The 14,536-nt window shown below is 48.3% G+C and overlaps 1 protein-coding gene across 1 annotated transcript in view; it reads right to left on the reverse strand.

Annotated features, from left to right (window-relative positions):
* INTS3 (integrator complex subunit 3) overlaps positions 1–13,327 on the reverse strand; it is a 42,047-nt gene extending 28,720 nt beyond the window's left edge. Inside the window, 5 exon segments of the mRNA XM_032398649.1 lie at positions 667–750; positions 2,988–3,071; positions 12,579–12,632; positions 12,634–12,805; positions 13,134–13,327. Coding sequence (XP_032254540.1) covers positions 667–750; positions 2,988–3,071; positions 12,579–12,632; positions 12,634–12,723 — 312 coding nt within the window. The 5' untranslated portion in view covers positions 12,724–12,805; positions 13,134–13,327.
* Positions 13,328–14,536: the final 1,209 nt, after the last annotated feature.

A 14,536-nucleotide genomic window follows, 5' to 3' on the forward strand; every position in this document is an offset into this window, starting at 1 on the left:
TACTGCTTTATTACGTAAAGAATGGAATCCAAAGAGATCATCCTTCCCAATCCTTCACCCCAGGCAAGGATCCCACTTTAACCATTCCACATAAAGGACACTCTCCTGGCTGTGAAGACCCCAGACTAGTTTTTATACAGTATTCCTGAAGAAGTCTGGCTCCAGTGGGTTCCAGGGTTCTCTTGGTCACTACATTATTGCTGCATCAATCATCAACATTAAGTTGTTAAATCCTACGTGCTACAATGTTAAGCCTACCTTCTATTCACCTGCCAATAATACAGAACCTACAAACTACAGGTCACGCTCTTCTGGGTAAGAACTCTCAATGGACTTGGTTATAACTTGTTCTCTTCTCTTCTCTGGATTAAATCCTGACTCTCATAACCTTGACCCATCAATCTACAATGTACAACTCTTCAAATGCTTTTCCACTCTCACAAATGCTTTTCTTGCCCTTTAGCTTCAGAATCTAGGTAGAGAAAGGATCTAAGTCAGAGAATGACCAATTCATTGAGAATAAAAAGGGAGTTGTAAGCGGATCTGGACAACAAGGTCATCCAGTTCTGGTCAACGGGTTTGGCACTATGCCAGCTAACCCTTAAGTTCCACCATATCCTCAGACTATCTGAGGGGAGTTTGTGGGTCCAGAGCAGGTAGTCTTACCTTCTGGGCTTGGGCAGGTTCAGTAAGGACAAGGGTGAAGAGGCCCAGGCAGATTTCCTCATGCTGGGGGGGGCCTTTGCATACCTGGGAAATGAGGAAGGAAGAAAACTAGTTGTCACTCATAGGAGGAAAGTTCTTGAGCGCAGTTTCTCCCAGAAAACTTGGGACTCCTGAATAACCTGCAAAGGAGAATCATTAAGTCTTCTATCTGATGATCTCCTTTTCCTAAAAGTGATGAAGCATCTGTTTCAGGAGAGAGGTGCGGGAAAGAACAGACCCTACTGTTTTCTCCAAGGCTAATGCAGGCCAGAAGCAGAAAATGTAAAGAGTTTTTTTTTTTTTTTAAAGATTTTATTTACTTATTTGACAGAGAGAGAGCACAAGCAGAGGGAGCGGCAGGCAGGCAGAGGGAGAGGGAGACACAGGTTCCCCGAGGAGCAGGGAGCCCGACGCGGGACTTGATTCCAGGACCCTGGGATCATGACCTGAGCCGAGGGCAGCCGCCCAACTGACTGAGCCACCCAGGCGCCCCTAAAGAGTGTTTAAAATGGAAAAAAAGGGGCACCTGGTTGGCTAAGTCAGTGGAGTGTGCAACTCTTGATCTTGGGGTTGTGGGTTTGAGCTCCACATTGGGTGTAGAGATTACTTAAAAATAAAATCTTTGGGGGACGCCTGGATGGCTCAGTCAGTTAAGTGTCTGCTTTCGGCTCAGGTCACAATCCAGGGTCCTGTGATGGAGTCCTGCATCAGGCTCCCTCCTCAGCGGGAAGCCTGCCTCTCCCTCTGACTGCCATTCCCCTGCTTGTACTCTTTCTCTCTGACAAATAAATAAATAAAATGTTTTAAAATAAAATAAGATCTAATCTTTGGGATGCCTGGGTGGCTCAGTCAGTTAAATGTTATGCCTTCGGCTCAGGTCATGATCTCAGGGTCCTGGGATCGAGCCCCGCATTGGGCTCCTTGCCCAGCAGGGAGCCTGCTTCTCCCTCTGCCCCTCCCCCTGCTCGTGTGCACCCTCTCTCTTTCTCTAACAAATAAATAAATAAAAATCCTTAAAAATAAATAAAATGAATAAAATAAAATCTTTAAGGGCGCCTGGGTGACTCAGTCAGTTGAGCATCCCACTCTTGGTTTTGGCTCAGGTCACGATCTCATGGGTCCTGAAATCAAGCCTCATGGGTCCTGAAATCAAGCCACATCAGGCTCCATGCTTAGGGGGGAGTTTGCGTGAAAGATTCTCTTTCTCTGCCGTTCCCCCCACTCAAGTGTGTGCACACTTTCTTTCTCTCTCAAAATAAATAAATAAATCTTCAGAGAAAACTTAAAAAAAATAATAAAGCAGAAAAAAAACCTCACTGTACCACCTTTACCAGACCTTAATAGCCTTCAGGAGGGAGGGAGCTGCAGAGCCATTCATGGGGTAATAAGCATACATACCAAGTCAAGACTTTGGGCAAATCACTGAATCTGTGGTGTTTGTAAGGTGAAGACACAATAAAAATAATATACTACTAATAAAAAGGAAATACTAAACATTCACTATGTGGCTGGAATTACTGTAAGACCTTTACATGTACTGGAATGCCTCGGTGGCTCAGTTGGTTAAGTGTCTGCCTTTGGCTCAGGTCATGATCCCAGAGTCCTGGGATGGAGTCCCACACTGGGCTCCTTGCTCAGCGGGAAGCCTGCTTCTCCCTCCCCCTCTGCCTGCCACTCCCCCTGCCTGTGCTCGCTCTCTGACAAATGAATACATAAAATCTTATAAAAAAAAAAAAAAAAAAAGACCTTTACATGTACTACTTAAAATCCTTTCAATCTCACAGATTAGGAAATATAAAGGATCATGGGGCACATGGCTGGCTCAGTCGGTTGAGCATCCCACTCTTGATTTTGGCTCTGACTCTTGATTTGGTCCTGACCTCAGGGTTGTGAGATAAAGTCCCGGCATCAGGCTCTGTGCTGGGCGTGGAGCCTGCTTAAGATCCTCTCTCCCTCTCCCTCTGCCCCTCCCTCCCTCCCTCCAAAAAAAAAAAAAAAGGAAATGAAATGTAAAGGATCAAATACGTGAGAATAATTTGCAAAGAAAAAAGTCACTACAGAACTAAGAGTTATTTTTAAAAGTTGTGACTTAAAGACACCTAAGCTCCAAGAGCTGGATTCCCACAGTGAGACAGAGAGAGGAGCTGGGAAGTCTGGTTCAGGGAGCCAAGATACTCACTTCAGTCCCCTAATTCCCAGCCACTTAAGTCCTTCTATCTTTTGGATCACATCTCAAAGCTTCCAAAGCAACAGACATGGATGGGGGAGAGCATTATACTCACGTGAGCATTGAGGGCATCATTGGCCTCCCTCTCTGAGACACCAGTAGTCATCGATGTCACAATGCTCATGCATCTTTCTAACCTCTGTAAAGGGGTGAGAAAAAGTTCAGAGTGTGTCACACCACCACCTGCAAAGTATTTCTGACCCCAAAAAGGTTTTCAAGAAATTTAAACCTCATCATACCTCTAGATCTAACTACCAGTTTACAAGTAAAGTTATACAGGATATAATCAGCTAAGTCCAGAGGGTGGAAACCATGACACGTAACCTGATTCTTTAACACACAAACTGCAAGGGAAAAAAGCAGGGAGGGGGAACCCACATATTAAAAGAGGCTTAAGATTATAATTATAGCCCACAGCGGGGGAGGGGGCGCTCAGTCATTAGAGTATTCGGCTCTTGATCTCAGAGGTCATAAATTCAAGCCCCATGTTGGGTGTAGAGCTTAGTGGGCAAAAAAAAAAAACAAAGAGGGGCACCTGGGTGGCTCAGTCGTTAGGCTTCTGCCTTCGACTCAGGTCATGATCCCAGGGTCCTGAGATCGAGCCTTGCATAGGGCTCCCTGCTCAGCGGGAACCTGCTTCTCCCTCTCCCACTGGCCCTGCTTGTGTTCCCTCTCTCGCTGTGTCTCTTTCTGTCAAATAGATAAATAAAATCTTTAAAAAAAATTTAAAAAAAGATTATAACCCACTGAATAAAATAGGAATCCATGCTAAAACACACACACATAATAAATAATGAAGAAGGGAAAGCTCTCCCTTATAGTGGAATGCCAACCAATAAATGCGTAAGGAACAACAGGAGCAAAAATGATTCCGGCAAATATCATCAGTGGACACTAAACCAGAGGTGAAACTGCACAAAAGGATATTTATGTGGGTTCAAAATACTTAATTACAAAGGGAAAAGAAATTCTGGAGGATACCACCTTAACCAAGTAATCAAAATTAATAACCTCAAAAGGAGACAAACTGACTCCTGATACTACATGCCTCAACAGGGTGCACTGGAAAGGCTGTAACAGTACTTGTATGGTTTTCTGGCCCAAAAATGAATAATTTCAATCTAATCATGGAAGAAATTTCAGACAACCCAATTTGAGAGATACTCTACAAAATAACTGACCTGTCCAAAGTGTTTAAGGTCATGAAAGACAAAGAAAGATTAAGAATCTGCTTCAGGTTAAAGAGAGAGTGCACCTAAACTCAACTTGTGATCCTGGACTGCTATATGGACATTATTGGGACAACTGGTAAAATCTGAGTATGTTCTGTAACAGAAGCATATTGATGTTAAATGTTCTAATCCTGACAACAGAGCAGTAGTTATGTAACTGAAGATCTTTGTTCTTAGGAAATACACAATGAAGTATTTATTTATTTATTTATTTGACAGAGAGAGAGATAGCGAGAGCAGGAACACAAGCAGGGGGAGTGGGAGAGGGAGAAGCAGGCTTCCCGCCAAGCAGGGAGCCTGATGCGGGGCTCGATCCCAGGACCCTGGGATCATGACCTGAGCCGTAGGCAGACGCCTAACGACTAAGCCACCCAGGCGCCCCCACAATGAAGTATTTAAACCCTCATGGCTGCCACTTACTGTCAAAAGGTTAAAACAAAATGTGTACAGAGAAATAATGTTAATAACTGGTGAATCTGGGCGAAGAGTATATGAGAGTTCTTTGTTTTTTTTTTTTTTTTTTTTAAAGATTTTATTTATTTGAGAGAGAGAGACAAAGAGAGCAGAGGCAGGGGCAGAGGGAGAGGGAGAAGCAGACTCCCCGCCGAGCAGGGAGCCAGACGTGGGGCTCGATCCCAGGACCCTGAGATCACGACCCGAGCCGAAGGCAGACGCTTAACCGACTGAGCCACCCAGGCGCCCCGAGAGTTCTTTGTATTATAATATTTCTCTAAGCTTGAAATCATTTTAAAATAAAAAGCTGTTAAAAATTTAAAGAAACAGGGGCGCCTGGGTGGCTCAGTTGTTAGGTGTCTGCCTTCGGCTCGGGTCGTGGTCCCGGGGTCCTGGGATCGAGCCCCGCATCGGGCTCCCTGCTCCGCGGGAAGCCTGCTTCTCCCTCTCCCACTCCCCCCTGCTTATGTTCCATCTCTCTCTGTCAAATAAATAAAATCTTTAAAAAAAAAAAAAATTTAAAGAAACACTGAGGCACCTGGGTGGCTCAGTGGTTTAAGTGTCTGCCTTCAGCTCAGGTCATGATCTCAGGGCCCTGGGATGGAGCCCTGCATCAGGCTCCCTGCTCATTGGGGAGTCTGCTTCTCCCTCTTCTTCTCCCTCTGCCCCTAACCCCACTCGTGCTCTCAACAAATAAAATCTTTTTTAAAAAAATTAAAGAAACATAATGGGGTGGCACAGCTGGTTGAGCATCCGACTCTTGGTTTCAGCTCAGATCATGATCTCAGGTTGTAGGATTGAGCCCCGCTTGGGCTACTTGCTCAGTGGGGAGCCTGTTTCTCCCTCTCCCTCTGCTGCTCCCCCTAATTGTGCGCTCTTGCTCTGTCAAATAAATAAAATCTTTAAAAAAAAAGTGTCCCCAAAAAAGTTAAAAACAAATTTAAAAAAATGAGCATGAGGAAAGAAAAGGAGAACAAAAAGCTAAACTGCCTGAGCCTCTGGACAAAGGTGGGGACAGGTGCATTAAAGTCCACCCAAGAGGCATTCTAGTTTCAAAGGCCAACTCTAACATGACACGTGCTCAATATTCTAAGGAGATCTTAGTCACTGGTTCCTGTTCTAAAGAAACATTTAATACTAAATATTGAGGAGATATTGACAAATATATCTCATATTAAATCCATGAGCCTCTCCATTATCACCACCGAAACTACTTCCTGAGTCTTTTAAAACTTTATCTTTAGGACTAACCCCAAAACTATTTAAGGAAAACCAATTCCCAATTGCCAGTAATGGTGATGCTGGCAAAATGGACAAAGGTAGGCAGTTTACTTCCCACTAATCCTACAGGTCATTACAAAACATCTTGCTGAGAAAAGGTTCTACTGCAGTGTTGAGAGGAACCCATGTGTAAGGACAATGGAAAAGAGGTGTAGGGGGGCGCCTGGGTGGCTCAGTCGTTAAGCGTCTGCCTTCAGCTCAGGTCATGATCCCAGGGTCCTGGGATCGAGCCCCGCATCAGGTTCCCTGCTCCACGGGAAGCCTGCTTCTCCCTCTCCCACTCCCCCTGCTTGTGTTCCCTCTCTCGCTGTGTCTCTCTGTCAAATAAATAAAATCTTTAAAAAAAAAAAAAAAAAGAAAAGAGGTGTAGGAATGAAAGATAATCCTGTGTCTCCCTTCACCATCATCCTAAGGTTGCCTATATCCATCCCTGACCAAGAGCATAAGGTGGCACAGAGGAGAACTGAGTGTTAAGGCAAGGAGCTCCCACAGTCACAAAACTTTGACCTACATTAGGCCCAAAGCCATTCAGATTTGAAGGTATTACAACTTCACCACCCATCAGGTCTGACTAGCCTCCAAATTAGGTCAGATAAGTACACTCTGCCTTAACAGCACCTGTGTACTTGTGAAAAGGAGCTGTGAGATCACATGAAAGCTGAGCTGTGAGATCCAACACTACCTAGTCCAGCTCCCACATGAGCAGGAGAGGGAAGGAAAAACATCAGGTTGTATTTTCCCTTTTTAAATTGTATCCCTCTCAGGACACCTGGGTGGCTCAGTCAGTTAAGCATCTGCCTTCAGCTCAGGTCATGATCCCAGGGTCCTGGGATCGAGTCCCCTTTCGGGCTCCTTGCTCAGCAGGGAGCCTGTTTCTCCCTCTGCCTCTGCCTGCCACTCCCCCTGCTTGTGCTTTCTCTGGCAAACAAACAAACAAATAAATTGTATCCCTCTCTAACCCAAGATAACTATCAGTGATTAGAGAATCAGTTCCTCCAGCAGCTAAGTCCCGCTTACCCAGCCCAGGTGAACAAGCAGCAGCACAGCATCCTAAAATTCTAGATATTACTTTCTACTCAAAGGAACAGGTCTCTGCTAAATCAGCAGAGATGCAAGCAGTAAACAGCAGCTAGCTAATGAGCACACTGACAAGCATGGTATAGAAGGATCCCCCCACTACGTGCTAGTCTTAAGCTAATCTTGGGTGAGTTCCTTAGCCTCTCTAAACCCTGGTTTTTCTTATCTGAAAAATAGAAATAGGGGCGCCTGGGTTGTTCAGTCGGTTGGGTGTCTGACTCAATTTCAGCTCAGATCATGATCTCAGGGTCCTGGGATTGAGCCCCATGTCAGGCTCCGCACTCAGCAGGGAGTCTGCTTGAGATTCTCTCTCTTCCACTCCCTCTGCCCCTCCCCCACTCATGCTCGAGCTCCCCTGTTCTTGCATTCCTCTCTCTCTCACAAAATTAATTTTTTTAAAAACCCTATTTTAAAAAAAATATATCACAACGTTGCTCTGAAGATTACACAAGATAACATATCTGAAAACATCTAGCATACAGTCTCAGTTAAATTATAATCTGTTCCATTTGTGAAAAAGCTCAGCAACTGCACAACCAAATCTCTGAAGAACAGACCACTCCCCAACATCTGCTACTACTTCCTTTTTTTTTTTTAAGATTTTATTTATTTATTTATTTGAGAGAGAGAGAGAGAGAGAGAGAGAGAAACAGCATGAGAGGGGATAGGGTCAGAGGGAGAAGCAGGCTCCCCGCCAAGCCGGGAGCCTGATGTGGGGCTCGATCCCAGGACTCCGGGATCATGACCTGAGCCGAAGGCAGTCGCTTAACCGACTGAGCCCCCCAGGCGCCCAATCTGCTACTACTTCTAATGGCATGTCCTTGAAGATTCCTGAAAGCGGAGCCCTCCTACTAGAGGACACGGGTTAAGTCTCTGACCAGGCTGAAAAGCTTCCTCTCCTAATTACCCTCTGTACGTTTGCCTTCTAGGAGAGAAGAGGAAAGGAAGGGTACGGGAGGTGGGAGGAGGCCTGACTGTTGGACCCTGCACCAAGATCCTTATGCAATGAGGATCAGCCTATGGAATGGCCAAGTTTCTGGCTATGATGTAACACACAGAGACCTTGGACAGAACCAGGTTTCTCTAGGCCCCTCCTTAGTCTAAGCTCCATTCAGAGGCTTGAGTCAGTTCTATGGGTCACTGCCCAGTCAAGAACAGTGGCCTCTTGGAACAGCGAGGCCCAGCTAAGGATGTAGGAAGTAGGAGAGTCCAGAATTTGGATGCACGGATAAAAGTGATGAGGAAAGAAATGTGAGGGCCAGTCCTTTCCAGGCAATGAAATGTAAAAGATGCTGCTCTTCCCAAACTACAGGAATCACTTTTCCAAACAGGGATGGGAGAAGGAATTACAAAACTTTCAGACCGACAGAAGGACCACATCCTGTCAAAGAGGGCTGTAGGAAGTCAAAATCCCTACAAACAAGTAGCAGTACCCCGCTTCCCCCCCCAGTCCCCAGAGGCCCTTAGTAAACATGGAATCACACATGCAGTTGCCAACAATTACTGGCAGAGTGGCTCTGTTCAGAGTAAGCCCTCCATGACAGCACCTCAAAGAGCTGAGTAAATATTTACCATCTCTAGGAGCTTCTGAAATAAGTTTTCTAGTACCAAGATTACCTGACCATGTTCTCCATGACAGCAGCAGTAGACAGAGCAGGGGCAGAGTAGGGGAAGGCCTTCTAGGTTGCCAGTATATACCTGAAACTTAGGACTGAAGTTAGAGAAATCCCTCTAACTCCCAGTTTCCGCTCCCTCAGACAAGTGAACATACAGTCTGGTAAAAATATGTATTAAATACTGCTCTCTTATTGGAAGACAGTGGCCCTGAAAGAGCAAACTCCACTGTCTTCAGTAAAAGAAGGTATGTTCCAGCCTACAAAATCCCCAAGAGCCCACATCAGTAAGGAGTTACTGAATAAGCTGGGTTCCAAGTACTCTACAGCCAAGAGTCACTTATAAGTGCAATGAGGATTTCGGGGGAAAAATTAGAGATGACTCAAACCCTGTTCCCTGGAGATTCTTCAGAGACAAGGTATGAATTACCCCTTGGAGAACACCTATAAGGGATGTACCTCTACTCAATGCAGCCCTAAGACCTGTCCATAGCTTAAGAGGAAGTTCTGACCTGTTTGAGCCACAGCTCCTACTTTCAGCCTGACTTCAAAGTAGACCAGGTCCTTCCCAGAGAGGAATGAGCGGGAGCGGTGGACCGGGAGACTAGGAGTTGCATGTTCTAAACGCCTCCAATCTCTGGCACTATTTTTTTTAAAAAAGATTTTATTTATTTATTTGACAGAGAGACATAGTAAGAGAGGGAACACAAGCAGAGGGAGTGGGAGACGGAGAAGCAGGCTTCCCTCAGAGCAGGGAGCCTGATGCGGGGCTCGATCCCAGGACCCTGGGACCAAGACCTGAGCCAAAGGCAGATGGTTAACGACTGAGCCACCCAGGTGCCCCTCTGGCACTGTTTTTATCTCATTCCCCAAATTGGAATGGGATGGGCAAGAATTTCCCCTTCAAAGAAAGAAACAAAGCCAAAGAAAAGAAAGCATTCAACAAATGCTCCCTTGGGTAAGAGTCACAGCTCCTGGCTGGGATGCTCTTCAGCAGTGTTTCATACACCAGGAGTCTAAGGGGCCTTTCCTCATCACACTCAGCTATAATGACCCCAGCCTCTTCACTACCAGGTTTTTGGGGTGTCTTTTTTTCCCACCTTCCTTATGGGTATGCTAACTCAGTCTTCAGATGATAAGCTCTGCAAAGCAGACTTGGGTCTCCCTTATCCCATTTTCCTATGAGACTGCACACAGGAGGCATCTACCATTAGGAAGCTACCTCTGTGTTCCTGGGCAATAGGTAGGCCTGTGGTGGAAAATACCACACCAGAACAAAGAGACCAGTCAACAGCAGGTTTTGATAACTTCTGTATCCAGAGCTCTGTGGGGAGACCCAGAGGAAGAAGCCAGCAGGTCTTGCCCTTAGGGACACTCTGGTCCAGTGGGAACCACACACATGGGTTAAAAACATGGAAAATTCAAATGCAAAGGGTAAAGGCCAAAGAAGGAAAAGGGAGAGCCAAGAAATGCTGGGAAACATCTACACCAGGAAGGACAGGAGGAAAAGAAGGAGGAGAGGGAGAGAGAGACCCTCCTTCCCCCTTCTCTCTGGAAACAGCTGAAAGTTCACTCTCAGTCCAAAAAAGCAAAAAAATAAATGCTTCCTCTCTTTTATGGTCCCCTCCTGCCCTATCACTGAGTCCCCTAGCAAACATGTCACTGTTCAGAACAGGATGCTGTACTACTCTGTGGTACAAATTAGCAGAGGCAGGATGAACCGTCTAGCAATCAGGGTGGGAAATAAACAGATTTTCGTCCAACGCCTGGGGGCTTTTCCCCTCCACCCAATATGGTGGAGGGATCAAAGGCAGTCAACTATTTTCTTTCTACAATTCTAGAGCTGCTGTACCAGAACACTGGGCTCAACAAATACTTTGACAATGACAGTGGCCATTTCTTAAAAAGTGGATAATTCAAAGTGCTAGACATTCCTACAGTCATTTTTATTTGTTTTGGGAATACATTATTTTTAGTAGCATTGTTTATTTTCCTAATTGTATCTACCTTAGCTGATAAAAACAACAGCAGAAAAACTTTGACCTCGGGCGCCTGGGTGGCTCAGTTGGTTAAGCGACTGCCTTCGGCTCAGGTCATGATCCTGGAGTCCCGGGATCGAGTCCCGCATCGGGCTCCCTGCTCGGCAGGGAGTCTGCTTCTCCCTCTGACCCTCCCCCCTCTCATGTGCTCTCTCTCTCTCAAATAAATAAATAAAATCTTTAAAAAAAAAAAAAAAAAAAAAAGAAAAACTTTGACTTCTCTAAATGCACACAGAATTAGGGGGGAGAAGCAGGATGGAAAACCAGCCTGTGAGCAGACATCTGCCAATGGATGATCTGCAAAGTTATATCCAGCCACCTTGATTTGCAAAGTTCATTTCTGCATATACATTCCATCATTTTGTATCTGAACCAACACTTTTTTTCAAATCTAAACTATGAATTCCACCTATCTGCCTGCCCACCCTCTACTATCTGATAAAGGGCCAGTGACAAAGTTAGAAGCAGGGAAATGGGGAAGCCTGCGGGCTCAGTCGTTAAGCATCCACCTTCGGCTCAGGTCATGATCCCAGGGTCCTGGCATCGAGTCCAGCATCGGGCTCCCTGCTCACTGGGGAGCCTGCTTCTCCCTCTCCCTCTGCCTGCCGCTCCCCCTGCTTGTGCTCTGTCAAATAAATAAATTCTTTAAAATAAAATTTTTAGGGGCGCCTGGGTGGTTCAGTCAGTTAAGCGTCTGCCTTCGGCTCAGGTCATGATCCCAGGGTCTTGGGATCGAACCCCATATCGGGCTCCCTGCTCAGCGGGGAGTCCACTTCCCTTCCCCTCCCCCTACCCCCCCATTCATGCTCTCTGTCTGAAGCTCTCTCTCTCAAATAAATAAAATCTTTAAAAACATAAAATAAAACAGGGGCGCATGGGTGGCTCAGTCATTAAGCATCTGCCTTCAGCTCAGGTCATGATCCCAGGGTCCTGGGATCGAGCCCCGCATCGGGCTCCCTGCTCTGCGGGAAGCCTGCTTCTCTCTCTCCCACTCCCCCTGCTTGTGTTCCCTCTCTCGCTGTGTCTCTCTCTGTCAAATAAATAAATTATTTAATAAATAAATAAATAAATAATTAATTAAAAATTAAAATAAAACAGAATTTTTTTAAAAAGCAGGAAAATGGTCAGGGAAGAGCCAGACCCTGTTCTTGTGCTCTTCCTGTCCCTGGATAACCACAGAGTTGAATGCACTAGGTCTTACAAACAGTTTAGCAGTCCCTTCTCAGTTCTGGTCTCCTATTCCTGTGACTCTACCTGAGTAGCAGCACTCTGGGCTGTCAGGGACAAGAGGAGGGGAACAAGTGGGGGAGTAGAGGGTCAACTACCCTGTGTGAGTTCACTCGACCCTCTTTCTCAGCACCCTCGCGTGTGTGCTATCAGCTTCTGAAGGACAGAAGCTGTAGTTGATGGTACCCTAACTAAACATCACTGTTCCTTGGGTCTTCAAATGCCCAGTGCACATCGCGGTCAACTGCCTACGTCCACATGAAGTCAGTGCTACCTGATAGGAGGCTCTGAAGCCTGCTGCGGACTCCTGTCAGCCCCCCAGACACCTACACACCTACACACACACACCCACACCCACGCACACACACACACGGTACTTGTCAACTCAACACAGGACCCCGTCTGAGGCAGGACAGCTATGAAGAATACGTGTGGTCTCTGAGTGGAAAAGAATGTCAAAAATAAACTCGGCAGATCTGGACGGTGCTTCCCTTCCTCATCAACGCCCCCCCACCCATCCTCATCCTAGTGGCTGCTGTTGCTATGACAACCTGTCCAGGAAGTTGGCCCGCGCTCCTTCCTTCTGGAGCAGGAAGTCTGGAGCGGTGCTCGTGCTGCCTCAGAAAACCCCTGAAGGCCTCCTCCCCGACCCCCCACCCCGTACCCGCTCCGGTACCCCTCCTCAGCCCAGTTTCTTAACTCCCTTCCCCACCCCCACACCTACCTCCTCTAACTCATCCTTGGCATCCAAACTGGTTGAAAGTAGCAGCCTCCCCCCCTCCTGGGGCTCCTGCTCCCGCTCCTCCTCCACCTCCCGCTGCTCCCGAAGCAGCTGCTGCTGCTGCCCCCTTTCCCTTCTGTAACTCCATGGCTGTGGCCAAGAGACGGGAGGAGGCCAGGGGGTGGACGGGCAGGAAGTCCTAGAAATTACGAACTCCGGGTTGCCAGAGCCTGGGGGCAAGAGGGACGAGCGGGGTCGGGAAGGGTCCCCGTGCTGTCCGCCCCGCCCTCCTCTCCGAAAGGCCGCTCCTGTGGAGGACGCGAAGGCGGACGGCCCTCTAGGTCCCGTGTCTGGAGTGGCAGTGCTGAGGGAAGGCCGCCAGCTCCCGGGTGTGCTGGGGTGAGGGTCTGCACCTCCGGGGAAGGCAGGAGAGGCCCTGAAGTGGAAGGGGAGCCCTTTCTGGCTTCTGACGCTAAGAGAGGCAGAGAAAATCCTAAGTTTCTGCCTCAGGAGGTGAGGGAAAGAGGAGTCCTGCCCCTGAGGTAGGGGGTAGGAAACCTTTCTGGCTGGGGCCCGAAGGGCTGGGGAGCGAGGTTCCTTTGGATCCGGCCCCTAGGGGTGAGGGTGAGGCAGTGAGCGCTACAGGAGGACACGGAGGACCAGCTTCTCCCCACACCACACACAGGCGGCCATGGTGGAAGGGCGGGGGGCGGGGAGGCTGAGGGCGGCGGCGGCGGCGGCGGCAGCGGCAGCGGGGAGGGCTCGCGGAGACCGGAAGCGAGCGGCCTCCGGCCCGGCCTCCGCCAATCGCGGCTTCCGCGGTGGCGCGGAGTCTCTCAGGAGCAGGGCGACGGCGGCCGACCGGCCTTTTCCCCGGCTGCCAATGGCAGTGAGACCGGCCTGATGGATAACCAGAGTGACAAATCGCATCCCCCGTTCCTCTCGGGGGGCGGGACGGGAAGACTTCTCGGAGAGGGGTGGGAGCGCGAGGCGATCAGGAAGGGGAGGCTGCGCCTGCGCGCGCTGACGGGCTTGCCTTGGCACGCGTGCGCGGCGCTAGCCTCCGTCTTCTTTCCCCCTCCTTGTGGAGCGTGGGTGGCTGCGAGAGCTCTTGCGGCGTCCCCGCCTGGCCTAGGAGACCGGAGGCCTTGCGCGAGCTGACGGTACAAGGCGGGGGAGCGTCGCGTAACCCTCGCCGTTAAGCAGTCCCAGGGCAGAGACCGTCAGGTGGCACGGAGCCAGCTCCCAGAGCTGAGCGTGCATCGCACAAGTAAGCGTGTGCTCACGCGAGTGCCGTCAGCTGCGGCAAAAAACAGTGCATGGACCCAGTCGGGCAGTCCAGATCCCTAGAGTCGTGCCCGCACTAGCCGGGTTGCTGAGTGACAGAACCATCTCCATCCTTGTGCTGAGGCTCTGGGTCTGATACCTGTCGCTGAAGTCGTCTCTTACCCACAGCCCAGGGAGGCCCGGCGCGTGTATTGTGAGCGCGGTGTATCCCTGAGTGCACTTCTGCTTCCTGGCCCGACAGCATTTTCCATTTCCTCAGGGTGTGAGATTACTTTTATTTTTATTTTTTTAAAGATTTTATTTATTTATTTGACAGAGAGACAGCGAGAGAGGGAACACAAGCGGGGGGTAGAGGCAGAGGGAGAAGCAGGCTTCCCGCAGAGCAGGGAGCCCGATGCGGGGCTCGATCCCAGGACCCTGGGACCATGACCTGAGCCGAAGGCAGACGCTCAACGACTGAGCCACCCAGACGCCCCAGTGAGATTACTTTTTAAACTGAAATTGTACAGATATTAGTTAACACCACAGGGGATTCTATTTATTGCTACACTTGTTAGGGCTTAATATTTTAGCTATCTATACACATGCATGGAAATGGTGTGGATGAACCTTTAAATTGACTCTCATTCATTACTTTATTGTATATATTAACTCTAAGACCTTAGGCAAGTTAC

Source organism: Phoca vitulina, unplaced genomic scaffold, assembly GCF_004348235.1.
Source record: "Phoca vitulina isolate PV1807 unplaced genomic scaffold, GSC_HSeal_1.0 scaffold118, whole genome shotgun sequence".
NCBI lineage: Eukaryota > Metazoa > Chordata > Mammalia > Carnivora > Phocidae > Phoca > Phoca vitulina.